This window comes from Poecilia latipinna, unplaced genomic scaffold (assembly GCF_001443285.1).
Source record: "Poecilia latipinna isolate Pla-1442-1.1 unplaced genomic scaffold, P_latipinna-1.0 Scaffold17, whole genome shotgun sequence".
NCBI lineage: Eukaryota > Metazoa > Chordata > Actinopteri > Cyprinodontiformes > Poeciliidae > Poecilia > Poecilia latipinna.
In genome coordinates, this window is record NW_015112633.1 from 797,130 (window position 1) to 819,466 (window position 22,337).

The window sequence follows — 22,337 nt, forward strand, 5'->3', positions numbered from 1 at the left end:
GCTGCCTCATAATCATCCAGCTATGCTCCGCTCTGGAACTTGGGCCAGTCGATAAAAAGTAAAGTTCCAGCAAAGACTGTGCTGTTTGTTACAAAGATTTTCTAATATTTCCTTTTACTCACTTTAATTTAGAAATGTTTACCAAAAACCTAAAACTCGAAAATAAATTTCTCCTCTTGGGACAGGGTTTGAGGATGGATTTGTCAAAATACGATTTACAAACTACTCAAAAATACATAATTCTCATCAGGGAGACCATCATAATGACTACTAGGGTGTTAAGACTGATTTACATATTACACATTGGCACAATGGGTCTGAGTTGTGCTGTAAAGTTCTACAAATAGAATAGAAAATAATAAAGAAAGACTGATTTACATACTCGATAAAGTCAGAAATCCAAGAAGAGAAATTAGCTGCAATCTCAGCTAAAAACTTAAATGTTTAAAGTTTGATGACTGGCACAGAAACAAATTCCCTGTACTGCAAAACGGCTTATTCTGAGATCGTCTGGTTAATCCAGGAGCTACACTACCTCCTAGAGTTGAAAATAAGTACTGCATGTTTTAAACTCCTACCCGTTTCATAAAGGTTCAAAACAAAATGTATTTTTAGAAACACCAGTTCATAGCTTAATGATTCTGTTTAAATGTCTACATTATAACCATATAGACATGTTTTAAAAGCTTTTACAGCTTAAAGTTTTAGTACAGTAAGCTGTTAATTGAATCCCGAACGTAATGTTGGAATTCTCATGATTTTGGCATAAAACACACATTTTCTTCCATTTGTGGACATTTTCTAAACATAATTAAAAGCACAAATGAATAAAAGTAACCGTCCTCACAAAGTGTAAAATATTGAGTTGCAGTGCCATCTAGTGGTAGCAAGGCCAACATGCAACATGAATCAAATTAACGACATAAAACGGTAGGTACAAAACAGATCTGTTAGATCATTATACAGTTACACATTTTTATGTTTTATCCTTAAAGTCATTCCCTCTTTATTTATATACAAGCAGTTTTGTTTGGAATTTGAGGCACCTTTCTCACTTTGAGCACTCTGAATTGCCTTGTTGCTGAAAATGTGCAATATAAATAAAATTACCTTACCTCAATTTAAAATCGATATAAAGTTGGCTGGAGGTAAAAAGTGTAAAAATTGCAACTAGAAAACCACTATTTTTCAAAATCACCAAGCAAAAAGAAATATTTTCATATTTTTCAGAAACAGAAGAACCAATACTATCTGAAAACTCTCCAATCTCAAAATGTGGAAAAAAAGTTAAACAATTCATTTCAGACTTCACTTGACGGTTAAAGTCAAGACATTTTTTAAAGATGTGTACAACCCCATAAAATGAGGGTACACCTACATGGTCAACTGGTTAAAAAAGCATGAAGAGGAACTGCTTTCAAATGTAACAAGTGTGAAGCACGGTGGAGATTGCATCATAAAAGAATGAGTGACAGTCGTTTTCTACTGTAGCAAGGTTTTACTGAGACATGATCCAATAATAGTGAACAGAAGGTTTGTAGCATTTGAGATGTCACGAGTCGTTTTTCCAGTTTTGTACGTCTGCTACTACTTTTTAGTTAGAAACACCAAGAGGTCAAAGATCTGTAGTAACTGTACTGTTTAGGTAGTTTCAAAAAATATATATACTTTATATGATTCGACTTTATATCTACAGCCATAACCATTTGCTACGACATTTCTTAGACGACACAAAGTTTGAACATTTGCCAAATATAAATTATCTACACCTGCTAGAGTAAAACAATATAAAACATTTGTCTGTTTTATTGTCTGGATAATTACTATACATCACTGGAGTGAGATACTAAAGTAAAAAAGGAAAAAATATAGAGTCGGTGTCAATACTTTGCAGGGTGTAGCGGTACATGTATCTGAAATACATGGCATATGGAAGGATCAGTCGGTTACAGGTGACCTCCGCTTTCAGGTAGAAACGGGTGCAGCCAGTTATTTTTGTTGCTTTAAATGCAAAAGCAGAAAGTCAGGAGATCTGGCCAGTATCTAAAGCAAACCACACCAAACCAATGCAAGAATGACTAAACACAAAACTGCTTTGTCTTGGTAAAAAGCAGACGTAATGTTTTGTGTACTGCAGCAGTGAGAAGTGTTGGAAATGTGGCAAGTCACATAATTGTGCATTTACTTTGTGGGGCATTAAACCTGTTTCATGGCAAGAAATTTAATTTAATTTTAATTTAAGGAGAATCTAAAAAGTGGTAAATAAGAGAGGTTTGTTTCTGATTAAGAGAGAAAATGGCTTGCCATACATTAATAAACCAGCCATAAGTTTTCTTTTGCAGAAATAAGTCTTAAGAACAATTTGTTGGATATTTGTAAAAACAGAGATATCCATCAGGGTTCCTACACAACATCAATTAAAAAAACATCTGCATTTTTCCAGGCTCTAATTTCTCAAAGGATTTTTTGAGCAGAAATTTACTTTTTGGGGTTTGATATGTTTATTGTTGAACTCAAGCAGCAACTTAAACTAAAGTTGGCCATTAATTCAGCAGTGAGGTAAAGGGCTAAATCACTATTTTTTGTTGGATTAATCTTTTTTTTCACAACCCAGAGATTAGACCTTAAAAATCAGAATATCATTCTTTTATATTAAAAGGATATTCTCTAAGGTGAAGTTATGTTTATTCTTTTTGTAAATATTAATAAAGTAATAGTTTTAGTGCCTTCTTTGGCAACTAAATGTTATGAGAGCCATTTAATGAACCACAAGGCAATTTTAAAACCCTTATCGGCAAAAGAAGCAACAAAATTAACCCAATTTGACCTTTTAAGTTATTTTGTATTTATTAGTGAATTCTCAGAAAGCAAAATGTCCAATGAGTTTGAAAAATTACTCAAGTTGTGATGCATAAAATCTAAATCCTTAGATAATAAAAAGGAATGAAGTATGGAAAAAATGTTTAATCCATACTTATCTAGACACACACACAAAAAAGCAAATTTTACACTTTCCGAGACGAGGTACGAACCCTGTTAGCTTATGAGGTTTTAACTTAAGGCATGACCTTCTACCATTTAATTCAAACTGGATTTTTAAAGAAAGTGTATCTTTGTATTTTAGAAATTTAGCAGTACGATGATGCCTTGTTGCTAATCTATGGTAATTTGTTCTCTCTTTGTTTGCAAGACAGTTGTTTCTAAGAAGCAAATATATATATATATTTTTGCAGTCCAACCAAAAACCTAAGAGCTCTGATTTATGTACCGCTACACCCCCAGAACCTTGTGACTCCAACAGTCCAACGTTCGCCGTTTACAAAACCAGCCTTAAGAAATTTCACACTTTGTTTCTCCTTAATAGACTACTTCAGCTTTTGTGGATTTAAACGGCGTCGGACACAAACATGCTTGAACTGCGGCATTTCCAGCATTCTTAGATCACACGTGTCGAATACATTCATTTTACATAAGGCATGAGAGAAGCTACAACATGTTAAGACAGAGGTCGAGTCCACGCAGTCCCGTCGTCACAGCTTGTCAACAGCTTTCGCTTTTGGCATTTCGATGCCCGATTTAGAAGCTAAAAGAAGCGTGTCTGATGTGTGAAAAATGCAGATTAAAAAGAAGGGGAAGAAACTTTAATTAAAAACAATAAAATAAAACTTAATATTAGTGGTTATGAAGAAGCTTACTAAACTGGATCAAAAAAAAAAAATGATGCAGAGCTATTTTCTACACCACTGAAACATCCTGGAATGGGCATTTTAAAACAAAAAAAACACAGAAAAACATATTTATAAAACCAACTTTCTTTGAAAAGTCCAGTGTTGCAAAGAAAATCCAGTGAAGCTTTCATATCCAGTGCTAGAGAAACTCAAAAGTGGACTTTCGAGGTTCAGGTCGGCGTCCTGGAGCAGCTCAGAGATCCAGCGGTCCCAAACGCCACGGCTACAATGAAAACTAAGTATCCAACACTTTGTGTCTCTTTTGTTTTCAGGTTTTAGCTCCACCTTCACAAACACAACTTGAAGATACTGACGTCACTAGAGGAGATCTGATCAGCTTGGATGGATTCAGTTAAGTGGCAGGCAGATCAACCCCCTCCTAAAAAAACAAAAACAATCACATGCGGTTGAGATGATAATGCTGCACGTTTGCAAAAAAAAAAATAGAATTCATCCTATGGTGAAAGTGATTGTAGTTCATGTGAAACGTGAAGCTGCCACAGTTTGTGGGGAAACAGTCTGGAAGCGGAGTGACTTCATCAGAGTTCGGTGGTCAGGAGGCCTCTGGGTTTGGCTCCGTCCTCCATGACGGGCGGCTGAACGTCGGCGCTGTAGGGAAACACGGCCCGTTATACGGCTACCTCACACAGGTAGGAGCAACTTCATCGATAAACAAGACGACTTGCTTCGCTACATTTGGGTGTCAGAGTAAAATGGATCATAATGACTTTTCACATTTCTTTTAGATGCAGAAAGAGATTTTGATTTTATCTCATGGTCAAGATTATTCCATAAACTTACACCTTTATTTTAAAAATGTATTTTCCTTCTCAACACTAAAATTCACATTTCCTGTTTACTGCGGTTTCAACGCTCAGAATTGCAGACCGCAACCACATAGCTTTGACATTACATTTCAGTTTTTGTACTCGGGATATAAAAAGGTAAATAAATGCACCTTGAAGAGAGAGCGTTACGTGGGTGAGCGAGGTGAGCAGGGGCTGATGGGAGAACTGCTCCCCCATCAGCAGGGGGGAGGAGAAGAGCCACCTTGGACGACGGCTCCATGTCAACCAGCCCGTTTGTAAAGAGGCCAGCAGGCTGATTTAGAAAAGAACCATGGAGGTCAGTTCTTAAAACAAAGCTTACGAAATCGGTTTCATGATTTTCAATCCTAGATGAACTTTATTCGACTCACGGCTGATGCAGGAATGATCCAGCGAGGTGTGATGAGAGGTTTGGGATGCTGCAGTGGTGGCAGCTGGAACACAACAAAAAGACTCATGTTACGTCTCTAATATAGAAATAAATAGATAATTTGTCACCTAGTAACAAACTTTGGACCTGGCACTTGTGTTGGGCTCTAGTTTTTAAGCACACATGGCCAGGTAGAAGATGCAACTATAATTCATTTTGGGCAGGTGACCTCATAAAAAAATAAAAAAGTTTGCTTCATGTACCATTAATGAAAGGGAAAAAAAGCATCGAAACTCACTAGAGGAGTCGGATCAGTGAAGTCGATCAGGTTCTCAGAGAGAACACCAACGTTCTGAATATCAAATTCCTCTGCTTTGACCTGAATGGAAATAAACAGTCACCACAACAAAAAAACCCAACAGAACTAAGACCGACTCCAGATTGGCTCTACGATCCAATCAGCACCAGAACCTGGACTAAAACAAGCAGTGATGGACACGATGAATCTATTCCTAACTATTGAAAATGACTTCAAATGAAACTCAGTTTCTGACTTTACTATTTTGTTTTATATTTTTATTTTATTACTTTGCAAATAATCTGCATGGTTCTAGACTCTCCCAGCAGATTCACAGTTCCCATTTTAAATGAGGCTGAGTTACCTTTGGTGCCAAGCCTTCACTGACGGCAGGAATCTTGGGAACAGAAGGGTTCGAGTCCTCTGCCAACCTCTCTGCACTGGAGTGAAACAAGAGCGTAAAAAGCACTAAAGATTTCACACGACGGTTAAGAAAGAAGATAAATAATCGTAATTGCAACCAGATGAACATTTTAATAATAGAGTGGTAGATTAAAATACTTCCACTACGGTTTAAATTGCACCAATGAACCTGGAGTCGTTAACAGTTTGTGAATCTATTGATCAAAAGTGCATCCGTGTCTGATTTTTGGTGTGGCTCTGCCAGCAGTTTCCAGGGAGAAACCAGGTCATGTGACTCACCTACGGCACACATGCAGGCACTACACAAACAAACCAGCAGATGTCAGCGCAGACTACAAAGAAGATTATGAATCACTGCGTTAAGGCTGTGATGTCTGGATTTCCATGTCAAACAAAAAAAAAAAAAAAAAAAAATCTTTTTTTTTTTTGTTTCAACCAGAAATTATTTTTTCTACACTTCAATTATCTTCAGCCAATTCCAGACACGCTTTCAATTATTTATAGAGATGTTTTTAAAGAAGTCATTTAGGTTCAGTGAGCTGAGTTTCTATGCATTTTTCAGGTCCTTTTCCCAGAGTTCCCAGTATTTACTACAAAGGCAATAAAGAAGTCCCATTGAATGCAATGCAAATATTTTTATTAAGTACGAAACACAAATTGCAAGATGGATGGATAGGTAAAAAATAAACAAGATGATGGAAGGAAAAAATTAATAGAAAACAGATAACAGATGGTCAAAATGGATGGATGAATAGATTGATGTTGGCTTATCACAATAAATTGTACCATAAATTATTGCGATCAACGATAATATTATTGCTTTGTGACAATTTTCAAGAAATATATTGATAATGGTATAATAATGCTAATCCGCCCTCTCAAAGACTAATAAACTTTGATTTTGTAAACAAAAACTATGTACTGGACCTGGGAGACATTTTAAATATCTAAAACAAAACACAACAACCAAAAACAAATAAAAAATAAAATCCACACACAACCAAAACCATAAATAAAATGACGTACGAAGGCTCCGTAAACAAAATTGCTCTTCAAAAAATATTCAGATATATATAATCAAACTATATATAATCAATATATATATATAATATAATTATATTATAATTATAATATTATCATAATATTATATAATCAATAATATAATCAAACTCATTTTAACTTATGTGATTAATTTATTAATTCCTTATTGAGGCAGGCTAAGTTGATGAATTAAAACAAAAGATAGCAATAAATACAAAGACAACTAATCTGAAAGAAAGAAAATCACCAATAAATAAAAACTCAAACCTCTTCCTGGGTGTAAACACACACATACCTGGCAGCTGCAGAGGAGACTAGTGAGGCCGGCTTCAGCAGGTCCCAGGAGTCTTGGGGGTCTGGTCTGCTGCTAACAGAAAGAGACGAATTACTGCCCAGTCGGCCCGTACGAACCTTCAACCTGCCAAACACAACACACACCGTTGTAGCAGCGAGCAGCAGTGTGTTACGCACAACTAGTCCAATTTACAGAAACAAAACAAACCGTTTTTCTTAAAGGAAGGGATGAAACTGATTCTTCTGCAGTGAGAAATTCTCAGCACAAACAGATTATTTGTTCTGAACCAAAAAACAGCAAACATTTAATGTAAAAACATATAAAACACAGTTTATGACAAATCTAAGATAGCTTAAACAAAACCATTTATAGTCATTTATGTCTGCTATTTATATATCCTAAAAATGTTTCCAAACATACAGAATGAGCACAACTTTTGTTCATTAATTGGACTGATTTTATGACACACACTTCCCTCCCTATAAAGTTACAACACTCATCTAGAGTTTATTTTATCCAGTAATCCAGTTTATTTCAAAACGCACGACATTCAGTTATTCCCTTTTAATTACGGTCAAAAAGCTCCTTAAAAAGTAACAAAGGATAAACCTTGTTAATGTTCTGAGTGCAGATGATAAGTTTTGTTATTAGTTTGAACTGAAAGTGACATAATGCTTTGAGCTTTGCTGGGAATATTTAAGAATATTTAGGAGGTCAATCTGTTCTAGAAGCCAGAGTGTTGAGATCGGCTGAGAATGCAGAGAATGACTCAGTTCATGACTCAGTAGAAGGAAAGATGAGATATTTCGACAGAGAAATTTTGAGGGTTTAAGTTGTGTACATTTTCAAGTTAATATGCTAAACTGTAGGTTTTATTTAAAGTATGTCATTGTTGGGCAATATTTCTGACATTGAAATCATATTTAACCAATGTAAAAACAAATTTCTTGGAAAAACATTTCTCCTAAAAGAAAACACTAAACCAAGAGTGGAAATGCATTTTACTCCACATTTATCTACACATGTAGAAGTTGTAAACTTAGCGCTTTTCTAGATTTCTGCTTACAAATCCTAAATAAATAAAGCATAATACTACATCAGTTTTCTATTATATTTTTCCAGAATCCTCATGTTTTCCATGAGATCACTTTTATTATCTAATGTTTTTATGAAACACATACCTTGCAGAGGCTTCCTGCAAGTTACAGTTCTTGTCACCAGCCACCATGAGAAGTTCCTCCTGATGCCCCTGCACAGAAAACGTCGATGTGCGCCAGTAAATGCAAAGAAAGTATGATTAAATGTATTATTATCTATTATTTTTCAGATCAAACAGTAGAGTATTGATGCTGCTGGGTTAGTTGAGTTAGTAAAGTCTGGTTCTCACCTTCAGAGCAGCAGCGTCAGCTTGAGCTTTCAGGATGTTGCTCTTGAGATCCTCAGGGGTGCGCAGCGGAGTGACAACCGGACTACTTCCTGCACTGTTCAGAACGCATTTCTCTGTGAGCTTCACCAGGTCGTCCTGTTGAAATTGGAATCAGAGCATTAAAAAAAAAAAAAAAAAAAAAAAAAAAGACCGCGCAAATAAAATGGCTCAGCATTAGCAGAAATGGACGCTCACCTGGTTGTTCATGGCCACATTAATGTTGACATTATTTCTTGGGGTGACAGGAAGTGGGCTGCTCTCCAACTCCAGCTGCTTCAAACGAGCTGCTGCTTCTGAAAAGTTAATAACTCGCATAAATAAACCCAACTCAATGTTATCAATAAGTTCCACTACCTTTTAAATGCTCCATTTTACATGACTGTCTGTCTGTGTGTGAAATGGGAATATATACTTAATCTATTCCAGGGTATCTGCAGCTTTTAGAAAGTCAAGTTGAAGACTTTTTAAATGCCACCTTTAATAAAATGTAAGACTGGAAAACTCTAAATATAAAAGTTGGATAAAATCATCAGTGCAAAAAAAGCTAGTTAACTAGCAAGAGTATATCAACAGCACAAAAAGGTAGCATGTTAACAGTAGCCTCAACCACCTGGAGTCACAGGATGGAATGACTTCTGACAGAAAAGTCCCACAAGAAAAAAAGGTTAAGTAGTTCTGCCACAACAAAAGACCTGGAATGTATTTAAGACCAACTCACATTTAAAAAAAAAATGAATTTAAGGCCTTAGTTTTAGACACAGAAATTTCTGATTTTTTTAAGGATAACCTGTATTAACTTTTTGGCCATTTGCTTTGTGCATTTTCTTTATTCATATGGTCTTTTTTTTTTTTTTTGGTTAACGCTGATGGGAAATTTCCATTTTCTGCACTTTAATGGACTAAAAAGTATCCTAAATATTTGTTCATAGGTCCTGATAGATTTATGGGTAAAACTGCAAAAAGCTTTTAAATAAATTCACCTTAAATATTTGGAGCATTTCCAGTGCCTTCTTAAATGATTACTTTTGTTATTAAGAGGCCAACGTGCAAATGCATTTTCCCACCAATCCAGTTGGGGGTATGGCTTTTCCAACCTTACCAGCAAGACTGAGTGGATCTTCTGCAGGTACGCTGGCAGCGGCGTAAGCAGCACACGGTCCAACCTCTTCTGCAGCTGTGATGGGAGGAACTATGGAAGCCCTGAGGACGTCATCAATGCACGTCTCCATCAGGTCAGCAACTACGGGCAAGCTGCAGGTACAATGACAAGGACATAGCTAAAAGGATCTGCCATAAAAGCACTACATTTAGCAATAGATTACCAAAAAATACAATAGTAGTTTTTTAAACAAAAATACCCAGGATCAATGCTTACCTGTTATCCACAATGAACTCAGCATTGATGGTAAAACTGCTCCATTTATCAGAAGACAACAGAATGTGAAAATGAACTCCAACATCCCCAAAAACTAAACTCAAGCAACAAAAGTGGATATAATACACATAACCCACTGAAAAACCATTTAATGAAGCCAAGCTGCTGTGTGAACACAAACATTCAAGGAAAGCAATAACTTCTGTGGGGGAACAAAAAAAAAAAAAAAAATCAAAGCAATATTCTCAGAATCATCAGAGCTTGAAGCAAAACATTTGATACACAGACTTTGTTACAAAAGCTCCAGCAGAGGCCTGGTATCTACCTCATATTTCTGTTGCCTGGAGATGAAACTTAACTCAAACTATGATGTGTATTACTGTCCACTGCCCAGAGATGACTGGAATTAAAGGATAAATATTCCCAAAGACAAAAAATCCAAGTAGAAAACTGTAAACAGCCAGGAAAACATTGTAAGTTATGAAGTGAAACAGGGCCTTGCACCCAGCCCTTGTACATTTTCACATTTTCTCTTGTGAAAACAACAACAAATAAAGGTGGTTTACTGGGATATTATGAAGAGGTAAAATGATGCATAGTTTTAAAAATTATTTCACCAGTGAAAAACTGAATGTGGCCGGCGTTTATTTCCCTGAAATTTCACTCTGATGTGTTTAAATAAAATTCAGTTCAACAAAACCACCTGTAGAGCTTTAGATCAGCTCAAATCCTGCAAAAACAGCATAATTATTTCCAAGAAGTTACACAACCACCTGTTTCCATATATTAGTTTATTCTTTGAAATTATTTCAAAGCATTTTAGACAGATACATAATTTGGTTGCAGTCATGTAAATGTGTTCTTAATGACTAATATTGTTAAATCACCTTCATTATTTGCTTTGTGCAACACATAATCAGTCTACCAGACTAACCATACTAAGCATTACAATAAATTTGAATTCCTTCCATGAAACCTTTCAGTGTAAGTACTATTGATATTATTACAAACAGCATAATTGTAGGATTTACTTATGATTCAGCATAATAAATATTTAATCAATTGTGGCACAAGTCGGATGAGACGACACCTACAAAAAAAAAAAAGAGATCCGACACTGGAGACAGAGACAAGAAGCCGGCTTCAAGCAGGAGATAAAAAAAAAAAAATCCTGCATTTTCTGTCAGTGAGGATACGGACCTGATTGGGACATTTTGGAATGTACCTCTGACAGAGGGAATGTGGTTCTGTTCTGTGGCTTCAGTGTGCTCATGCTTTAATGCCCTCTTATCCGACTCCCTTTTACAACAAACAGATGTGTGAAATGTTAGAACAGATTAAAAATTTAAAAATTGAGACAAAAAAAAAAAACAGGACTAAAATAAAAAGCAAATCAAACTACTGTAGCTCAGAGAGAGTTTGTAACAGTTGGGACCATCTGATTCTCGTTTCCTCCGAGAGCTGAGACTGAAATGAAATTCCCGCACCTCACACTGATACCTGATGATAATTTCTTCATTAGGTGGGGAGGAAAGGTCAAGGAAGCACGTTAGGAAACAGAAAAGTGGCGAGAAACGGGACATAAAAAGCACCTCATGCTGGACTCTGGAAAAAGTCAGTGTTTTACCCCATTAGTCTGACAAACAGTCTCACTCAGGAGGTTCCTTCATAAACACCAGCAACTTTGAAAAGAGAGTCACTTCGGTTCAGAGCCTCTCATCATTTAGTAGGTAACAAAGTCATCAGAACACAAAGTGAGAAGATTCTCAGTTGAGCTTTGATGAGACGGAGGCAGGAAGGATGGATGGATGTGTGGATGGGAGGATGAACGGAGGGAGACGGAGACCTGATGAAACATGTAGAAAGAAGAGGTGAAGGACAAGGGAACATACAGGAGATGGGAATAAAAATAAAAACAGGAAGTGAATGTGCTCTTAGGTTAGTGACGGGGAAAATCAGGAAGCAGGAAAAATGGGACTGTAAATCTCAAAAGTATTTGGTGAAATCATTTCTTTTCAATTCAACATAAAAACGCTCCAGTACATGGGTATGAAACTATCACAATGGGTGGGGTTAAGATAATTATAGGTGTGTTGCGTAAATTTTTAAGTTAATACGATTTTCTCTCAGGTATTTTTTTTAAGTTTATCCCGCTTGTTTGGCAATTTGTCACATTGAAATCATATTCAGACAATGTGAAAGCATACATTTCTTGGAAAATACTAATTTATCCTAAAAGAAAAATGTCTATATGTATCCACACACATCTAGGAAATACATCAGATAATTTCTGTAAAGTGGAATTTCTGTGATGCATAAATGTGCAAACTCTTGCAGTCAATTTTCAGTTTTATTGAAATGAAGTATCTTGGCAAAGGAACCTGCTGGATCAAGACAAACATGCAGCTTCAGATTTTCTTCTTCATTGCTCCCAGCATTTAAAACATCCTCTGAATATTAGAAATTTTTTGTTTTCTTCCTTCACAGGCAGGTTTTACAGAAAAGAAAGGTCAGGAACCTCTCCTGTAGTGAATGGTTTATGGGAGCATGCTGCACATCTGGGATGATTGGGTTTAATATGTTCAAATCAAACAAAAAATCTGAAGTTTTACTTACTGCAGCACTAAGAGTTTAGAAGAGATCATTCAGCTTAAAATGATCCTGGTCGATAATCGTTCAATGACTTCATATTTTCATATCCATATCTTAAAGCCAAGAGATAAATTTGAATCAATTTGGCTGTTATTTGTGCCCAAGAGATGTATAATTTTGTTTACATGCCAACTTTGTGAACTCTGAGTACCCTCAACTAGCAGACTTTATGAAATCGTTTAGTTTGGGGATTTTACTACGCGAGTATTAGATGTTTTAGGGTTGTTTTTAGAACTAATCTAAGAGGAGGAATTGGTTAAACCCTTATCAGACCTTAGGCTGATTTGTCTTGATTTTAAAGGACAGGCTAATTAGCTTTTTGTGTATGCCGAGATATTTATGCAAAAGCATACAACTTTGAGAGTCTAACAGGAATGAGCAAAATCAGAAAGAAGACAGATCGCTTCATGAAACAAAAGTGACTTTAAATCTGGTTGATATTTTAATCAGTGAAGTTCCGTTTTTATTAAAGCAGGTTTGATTTATTTACATATCTGAAAAGTAAGAAAGGACACACCTACCAACTGATTAAGCATAAGCAGAAGTGTCAGGGTCTGTGTCAGCATAAAGTGTAATAGGATTATAATCCCATGAAGAGTGGCTGCTCATGTTATGAGAGCAGCTGCAGGCTGCGGCACTGCATACAAAAACAGCGACATCAAGCAAGAGAAAAAACAAAACAAAACAGAGAGTTATATTAGTAATTTAACGTTGTCACACTGATAGCCTCCTGCTTACTTAAACTGATTTAGTTGTGGTATCTTTTGGTTAATTTAACTTTAATGCTGAGCTCATCCTGTTATTTAGACAGAACACACTGGGACCTTTAGATCTTCTGTCTGTGCTTGTAAAGCCTCGACAGCTCTGCCTTGTGAAGACAGCAACATGTTTGCTGCTTGTGTTTTTATTTTTGGCACCATGTAAGAATCTTTTTGAACTTTCTTAAATTCAGTAGTAATATAAAATTGTATAAAGTGTAAGGTTTTGTGTGTACAAGTCTGTCAAAGGAAACCATTTTAGTTTGTTTCTCTTAAGATTTTTGTTCCTGTGATGTATAGTTAAAATATTTTCAAGAAAGGTGTTTTAGTGAAGTTTGCATTGGAGAAAGCGGACAGGATGCACAGATGACCAGGAAAAAAAGAGAGAGAAAAGAAGCTGCCGTCTCCAAAGCTGGAAACAGAACAGATAAAAAGAAGCTGAAATCAAATCCCATCCCTGATTCAAGCCACTGAAAACATGATCCAAGCAGAGACTCCCAAATCATCACAATTTCCTCCACCAATCAGGTTGGCACTTCATGCTGATTCAAAAGTGGGCAAACAGCAGATCACCATGAACTGCAGGAAAACATTAATCTAAAGCCAAAAATCAGGATGCCCGCTGCAACGCTGCGTCTGATTGGTTAAAGCCAGAGCCGAGTTTCAGAGTTTGGTTGTACCTACCAGCCTGCTGCCAGACCAGGACAATTTATCCTCAGTACATGTTAATACTGTAACACACAGGGGGACAATGTGGGTTTATGACAAATAAAGTTACTTAAATGCATCTGCACAGGGTTCTTATTATCACAAACTCATACAAGTGTATAAATCCTTAATTACAGGGTTGGGAAATTTTTCCCCACAGCAAAATTCAAGCATTTTGAAGGTATGTTTTCAAACTTTTCCAGCATCGCACTTTGGAGATTCAAAAACAAATGAAATGAAGACTGTTTCAAATCACTATGAGTTATTACTGTTATTAATAATATTTTGTAATAGTATCCTACATTCTACAGCACAAACAAGCTAAAGGAAAAGAAAATTTTGTCTGATTTAAATTCTGACAGTAAGAAAGAAATGTGTGAGAGTCATTTTTAAATATCTGGTTTTAACTGTAAATAACAAATTCCTAATTTAGGCTTTTAATTAAACAATAAATTGCACTTATTCAAAAATTGTGCAGTTTGAATATCAAGCACCTACAAGGACTTTATACAGAAATCAAGCACTTTCCAAACCTTGAAAACACCTTTTTGAAATCGAGGCATTTTCAAGGATTTCAAGCACTCGTCACCAAAACCTTTGTTAAATTAAGCGCATCTATATTTGATAGCAAGATTTAAAAAGTCCAACAGTGCAGATATTTAGATGAAAATGTAATATATTAAAATATATACATTTAAACTCGTTTTATGTTCACTGCTGACAAACACACTTGAATTTCAACAAGAGATCAGCCTGAATGCTGCATTAAGCAACTAAAGTCCAGTGAAAATCCTTATGCAATGACACAACATGCATCTTATGCTCTGCTCACTTGCAACACTTCTGAAACTTGAATATTTCACAGTGCGGTCAAGTAGCTAAAAAGTCACACAATCATTCATTTTTTCTCTGGATTTGGTCTTTCTTCTTCCATCCTTTCACTGCTCCCAACAAGACAGGGTCAGCGGATAAGCCATGCTAAGCCACTCACAGGGCATTACACCATGAAAAACACACCTAGCTATCTGCCCAATTCTATCAGCTCCCAGCAGGGAGCAGCCAGCCTGGCCCAGCCACTCCTAATCTGACTTTGTTTTCATCATCATTAGTGAGGAATCAAGCCACAGCCACTTATAAAAAATCCCATGTCTGTTGTATTTTCTTATACGGGTAAAATAATTATAAGTTGATGTAAAAGACTCAATGGATTCTGAAGATACTAACCCTCGTTTTTCTCCACCGGGACTTCTGGGTAAAGCTTCGATTTCCATTGGCCCACAGGTTGACGCTGCTACCGGGCTCACCACAGGCATGCCGGACCAGGTGCCTCTGCTTGGAGAAACCTGAAAAGAAAATTAACACAAAATGATTTAAAAACATCAACTACTAACATATAGGAACACGAGAGTAAATTGAGCTCCATTATTTCATCATCAGGTGTGATAATAGGAGTCTGGTGTTGAGTAGCTTGGCAGAACTTGGTAAATCTGGAAAGAAATTCCCACATGTCTGACTCTTCACAGAACTTTATATACTCTGTGACCGTTTATCAGTTATCCGTCAGTTTTAGTTTTATCTTTTTGTATGGTTTAGCTGTCTCCCTCCCTTGGTGACCTCTCTGTTTTTTTGAGTGCTGTTTATTGTCCTAGTTGTGATATTTTATTTTATCCATTTGTATTTTTTCTTTTTTTTTCTTATTGGTATAATTTCTTCTTTTTTTCTTTTTCTTCTTGTTATTGTTATGGTTTGCCCTGTGTAAAAATCCTTTCAAAAGTAAAGTAAAAAACAAAAACAAATTATCAACAACAGGACTACACTTTGAACACCTTTGATCTAAATAAATGAAAACAGCTCGAAGAGAAAAACTTACTCTGACAAACGCATAAAAATATTTCAGTTTTGATTGTTAACTTTGTTTTCAGTGGGTTAACATGTGGAATTCAACATTTTGCTCCACATTCCTGATAGAATCATACTTGAGTTGCTCACCTTGTCCTTGTTGGAGCTCACACCATTACCTGAAGAAAGAACACTGAGAAAAGAGACAAATAGACTTCAATAAATGACAAACAGAAAAGCTGACTTTACTTTCAGTCAATTACTCTGAAATATATTATATTGCATTAACTAGGTCATTTACAATCTGTTATAAACTAATTTGCAGAACAATTTGTTATTTTACAACTGAACTGATGCCAGAGCTGTAATAAAAACAAAACAAGGGAACTATGCCTGTTGAATCTACATACAATTTAATTTTATAGCCCACAACAAAAAGCAGCTGTTAAAAGAACAGAACAGTCACAATAAAATGCTGTTTTGTGAAAATGTATAACAGCAGAGTGGACACAACAAATCTCTCTAAAACAAATAATAGAAAAAAATGATATTTGTACTTACTCCTGGGAGTTGAAATATCCTGTGAAATATAAACAGTTCATTGTGAGAGTAGAAGATTTCCTCCCTCCCCACCTCACCCCCAAAGCATTCAAAGATCCAGAAAAAGGAAACATGAATTCTCAACTCTGGACATTTTTTTTCTCACAAAACAATTTTGTGAGAATTTCATTCAGGGGAAAGCAAAATTGTCCATAGTTGTTGAGAACAATGTAAGAAAAACTAGTGAGTTGTTACAAACTTTTACTCTCATTTTCTACCGCCAAGAAGTGTCCCATGTCATGTTATGGGCAATGTGATTTTAAATCAAAGAGATTGTGGCTCTATATCAGTGTTTCCCAACCCTGGTCCTCAAGGCACACTGTCCTACATGGTTTAGAGGTTTCCCTGCTTTAATGTGCCTAATTCAACTGATTGCAGTTCAGCAAACACCTGTTAATCAGTCATCAATTGAAATCAGCTGGACTGAAGCAAGGAAATACCTAAAACATGCAGGGGGGCATGCCTTGAGGACCAGGGTTGGGAAAAACTGCTCGATATGACTCAAGCATGTGTGCCACATAAAAATGTTGTGGCACATAGGCTAATTTCCCGTCATTTGCTGAACTGTAAGACTGTTTTTCCAATTCTACAATTCACTCTAAGAAAGGAATAATTAGAGTAGATTAAAGTCAAAGTTAGATTCAGTTAATGATATCCTCAAATACAGTGTTAGTTAATTTCAGAACGATGAGCCTTAGTTTACATCACCTCTGTTTTGCATGGTTCTTCTGGAGTATCGCCGACTGGGTCTCCTCTCAAACGAGGCTGAGCGCCTTGTTTTACTGGCCTTGGTTGTCTGATACTCTGTCTTTCCACTGGTCAGAAAAATAAAGCAGAAAAACTTCATTTTTATCTTCACCATTCCTAACAAACCCCAAATATACAGTGAATTTCACTTTTACTACAGTAACTATCAGAGCAATGACCCCTGCTGAACTCTGTAACCATCCAGGCGATAACCTCTTCCTAACAACAAAACCCTGCAACCCCTGTGTTAAATCAACACCACCACCAATGCTTATCTTACTGGATACCCTTTAAACACACAGACGGGAGCAAGCTGACTTCTGCAGTATGTTGACACCGAGTACCAGTGGTGTACTAATTTAGGTATGTATGGATACAAAATGGAATGTTTTGCACACTTAAAATGAGTTTTTAACTTTCCAAATTCTTCACTGGATACACAAAGGCCTGGAGAGCAAACTATGACATTTTTCTTTCACAAGTACCTGAAGTTTTTAGTAGTGACGACATCACTGCTAAAATTCAAACTTCAGTGCCTTTTTCCCTTGGTATTATTGGTGCATTTGTTACCTGTATCTGAAGCGGGACCCCATCCGTATGAATCCAGAGCGCGCAGAGTTTTTCTGTACCGGTCCTCTGAGCCTGAAGAACGCATGGTGCTCCACTGCACACTTCCACAGATGCTTACAGGCTTTGGGGTGGTCCATCCTGAAGACAAAGGTGTGCTCCTGCTCTTTACCCTAAAGAGGGATTTAGGGTAAAATAAAACGTTTTCAGAGAAATAAAATAATTTTCTTGATTCAAATGCTGCTGTTCAAGTTCAAATAAAAATGAAAAGAAGACATCTCTGTTCCCAGTTGGAGTTTCTCTCCAGTGGTTGCATGAGTCTTAGTGTTTCATATGTTCCTAACAGAGTGGTTTAGCCTCAGAATGCAGGATTACTGGTGATTTCTGGAGTTTATAAAACTGGAATGGGAAGCACCTCCAGTTGTAGTCAGTGAGGCAGACACTCTGTCTACGTTTAAGACCAGGCTTAAAACTATCCTTTTTTTCCAGTAGCTTAGGTCATCTTATCTCTGAGGAAAACTTGTCTGTTTGTCCTCCAGCAGGTTAAGCCTATAACTTCACAGACATCTTCTACTTTCCATTTATGCATTATTTCAGTCCAATCCATCCATATAATCTAATCTCTACATTCATTTTATTATTTTACTATACTAGATAAACATAGTATAAAATATATAGTATAAGATTATGTTTTATTTGTAAGCTACTGATATATACTCAACTGTATTTTAATATAATGGGATATTGACAATATATTGAATATTTTTATGAAAACAGTGATGGCAAACAAAAAAATCTATACTGTATAACTAAGAAATAATCGTAATATTTTTGACCTTATTAAAGATGATGAGAATGTTACCATTCATCATAGTACTTTAAGGTAAATATTAGTATATTTGCATCAACTGAAAATATATTTTAATTCTGAAATAATAGTAATTTTACTGTGCTCTTACTGAAGCACAGCTAATACTCTTTTATTTCCATGTATGTCACTTAAAACTAAGGCAAACCTTTTTTTGTCCTCCCCCTACTTTGCAGAAATAACTGGCACATTACTTGTTTTCGGTATGAACCTGCTGAACAATGGCTTAGGGCTAACAACGAGCTGGGAGTCAGCCTCACTCAGACAGAAATCACGAGATTTATTTCAGAGTTAGAATGCTGACTCACCATGTAAAGACATCTTAGAAACACAACCAGATTAAAAACTGATTACCAAGTAAAAAATTAACATACTTATGAATTTACCAACATTCTTGGAAAACAACAAAGTTTGATGAAAATGTTTCAGTTCTTTTTATGTAAAGTTTTGTTAACTTTAGCATTGTATATTCTGATTTGGAAAGCAAAACCAAAAATATGAATGCCACCCTTCGATATTTCACTAAATAAAAGGTGAATAGCTGAACTGAGAACAAACTAGTGTGACAATATAGTTTAATTTGCTCAGCAGTCTAACTGCAGAAAGGAGGAGGTTTTCAAGCTGAAATTGAACTTCTGTGTGATGTGTGCATGTGTGTGTGACAGAGAACGAGGTGGGGGCGACTGTGCATACCAGAAATACCAGAGAGGGCAGGTTTCTTTATTAACCTCACTCAAAGACCCCCTGGACGGACATAAACAGACTCTTTGTCTCTGTTTTACAGTATTATTACAGTAGTTTTATTTTCTTCTCTCCATAACATTGTAACACGTTTTACGGCTCATGTATTCCAGAACATATTTACAGAAAAAAAGCTTCCTTTAAAAGGAAAAAAAATAATCTCTAAATTAAGATGAACATCATTTATTTGAAGGACCTGAAATTTGGTAAAATTTTAAGATTTATGAAATTGGTTTCTTTTTCTTCAAAATGATAACTCAGGCTTTGATATGTTTGAAATGGCTAATATCTGTACGTTTTACAAACTTTCTCTCCCTTTGAAGTGGCATCTTAAATGATCAGAAGCTTTTAGCTAGAACAGCGGGTTTTAATCCTATCTGTATCCTCTTCTCTCGCCTAAAAAACGAGAACACAAATCCATGTCAGCAAAACCCCTTGGAAAATCCCAGGTCCTATTGTTGCAATACACCTTGTGTGACCATAAGAGACTGTTGGTTTGGCACTTGACTAATGTGTAGGTAGATGTACATTTCTGTCATCTGGGTGATAGTTTCGGTTCACCTGGTCATCGTCCTCCACCACTACCAGGGTCAGTTTGCTCTTCTTGAAATCTAGACGAGTTATCTTGGGCCTACAACAGGGAAAACAAAAATATAAAATCAGATTTAGAACTTGCAGGAAAAATGAGCAAAACAAAAGAATATATACACTATGTGATAACTAAACATACCAGAAGAAGAGTCCGATCTTAGTTTGACCTTCAAACACCAGAACTCCAGTAGGAGTTAAACCCAGGCTGTACTCATTACCATCTCTTGCCTAAACAGACCATGGATGATTATTAATGTTTCTTCTGCACAATTAATTGCTTAGATATTCTTAATCAAGCCAAATATTATTCACCTTGACCATATGCATGTCCACTCCGTACATTTCCAACCACTTTGCTTTATTTAGGTAGTTAATTTCAGCCAGTGCAGGTGTCTGACCTCTGAAAAAGAAAGCATGAAATTGGATGAGCCACAAAAGAAATGGAAAGAAAAAAAAAAAAAAAACTTACAAAGTGTAAAAGTACAGAATGAGGGAAATTTAATTCTGAAAGAAATATTTGTCCTAAACTGTTTACAGATCTATTTTCTTCTAAATTCAGTGTCAGTTAAATGAATACCTGCACTCCTTCCATGTATTGTAAATAGCAAGCTCCATATCCTCCGTCTGCTCTGGAATGAACCGAAATTCTGACACCAAGTCCAGATTATGTTCCAGTGGGTCACAGTCACCTAATTCAGCTGAAAAAAACAAACAAAAAAAAAAGCAGACAAGTACTTGAGATTTAAGAAGATACAAAGCAAAACAAAGCACACTAATTGACAGGCATATCCGATATACTCATTTAAACTTTTGGCCCTGAGTAACACTGAGGGGAAAAAACAGAAAAAAGGTAGAAAAAAGACTGACTGAGGGAAAGAGAGAAAGCAGAGAGGGTGTTGGATTAGGGGGCCTCTGAAGAGGACTGAACACTAATGAGCTGGCACTTAACCCAAAACTAGCTATGTATGTGTAAGCACGTCCATCCAAGAGTCTGCGCACGCAATGCCATTCCATAAACGTCTCCAGTGATTGACTTTTTTTAAACAGCTTATGAAATCACTCTTTTAGGCGAAAGAATGAAGGCTGGTTTACTCTTATTAAAGGAATTTCGCAAAAAGAAAAAAAAAAAAAAAGGTTGGATTCAAGGAACATTGTCGCTGTTGTACAAATTGTATTATTTGGATAATCAGGTAAGAACCCTGATGAGACAAAATTTTACTGAAACTACCAAGTACTTAACAGCAAAGAAGGGTGCAACAGTGCAAAGTCAGCTTTTTTACATTTTAGGTTTCAGCACATTGTGTATTAATAATTATAACAAAGACTAAATTTAATTGGAATATTTGAATGTTTTCCTACATATGTAATAACATGTGCTTGTTTTAATATAAACTATTCCAAGAGTTCTTCTGACTGAAGTTGGCCTTGAATGGAAAGCAGGTACTTCATATGCAAATGTTCTAAGACAAGAGAAACAAGAGATGCCTCTCAAAAAATTAAATATTTCCTAAAGTTTGAAGACTAGAGCAGGGGACTGAAGCCACAGGTGGTTCTTTGGACATTCCTCAATGGCCCTTACAAATTTTAGCTGAAAATGTGAAAACGATAAAGAACTGACTAATATTTTGTGAATATAGATATACAAATATTAACAGTTTTTTTTTTTTTTTCATGGAATAATTGCATTGAATTTCCACAAGCAAATCACTAAATATTTGCTTCTTATATCAGTAATATAAGAAAAAAGATTTGCTTTTTCTTATCATAAGGTTGAAAACTACTTACGTTTTCCTTTTTTTCTTACATTATTTTTTGCAAACATATTTTCTGGAAAAGTTTTATGTTTTTTCTTTATTATAAAAAACAAAAAATAGAAAAACAATGTTTCTTTTAAAATGACATCAACTTTCTTAGAGTGGATATTTACTAGGAATTGTCTTTTTCCTACAGGTCAGGTAACATTTTTGGCTCTAGGTGAGTTCTATTCAGCTGGACTGAGCCTGTTTAGTTGGCAGAGGCTGGAAAAAAATACATCTGAGCATTGTTACTTCTCTTTGTTAAGCAGTTATACATAAAAATTATTTATGTGATGAGAAGCAGTCTTTTGCATTTGCGATCTTACACACACTGGTATTGCGATGATGAATACAATTCAATATACAGCAGTCCTGCTTTTTTACCACAAAGATCAAGAGTTTACTATAAAGAACAAAAACGTAGCTGTACTTACCCTGTAAAGAGAAGGCAGCCAACTCCACCGCTGTGTCAAATGGACATTCAAGCCTAAAAATCAAATATTGGAGAGGGTTTACTGTAAAACTCTAATAATGGCACTAATTGCTAAAATAGCTCTGCTCCAAAATGTAAATTTTACATGGCACTGCTGCTTTACAATTACAAGGCCAAAAGGGACTTTGCGGAACTCACAATCCAAAAAGTCAAATATGTTTCTCTCATCAGTAACAGTGAGGAATAATTTTGAC

General features: G+C 36.0%; 1 protein-coding gene across 1 annotated transcript; it reads right to left on the reverse strand.

Moving 5' to 3' along the window:
• Positions 1-1,486: 1,486 nt before the first annotated feature.
• Positions 1,487-22,137, reverse strand: LOC106948445 (band 4.1-like protein 5; the record flags this gene model as incomplete). Its single annotated transcript, XM_015034117.1, has 20 exons — positions 1,487-4,337; positions 4,687-4,829; positions 4,927-4,989; positions 5,224-5,304; positions 5,588-5,663; positions 6,983-7,105; positions 8,164-8,231; positions 8,370-8,504; positions 8,604-8,701; positions 9,508-9,659; positions 15,126-15,244; positions 15,891-15,933; positions 16,302-16,320; positions 17,049-17,155; positions 17,658-17,827; positions 19,792-19,894; positions 19,994-20,082; positions 20,167-20,254; positions 20,432-20,552; positions 22,085-22,137. Coding segments are annotated over 20 exons (1,921 nt in total), but the record flags the coding sequence as incomplete, so codon positions are not given.
• Positions 22,138-22,337: the final 200 nt, after the last annotated feature.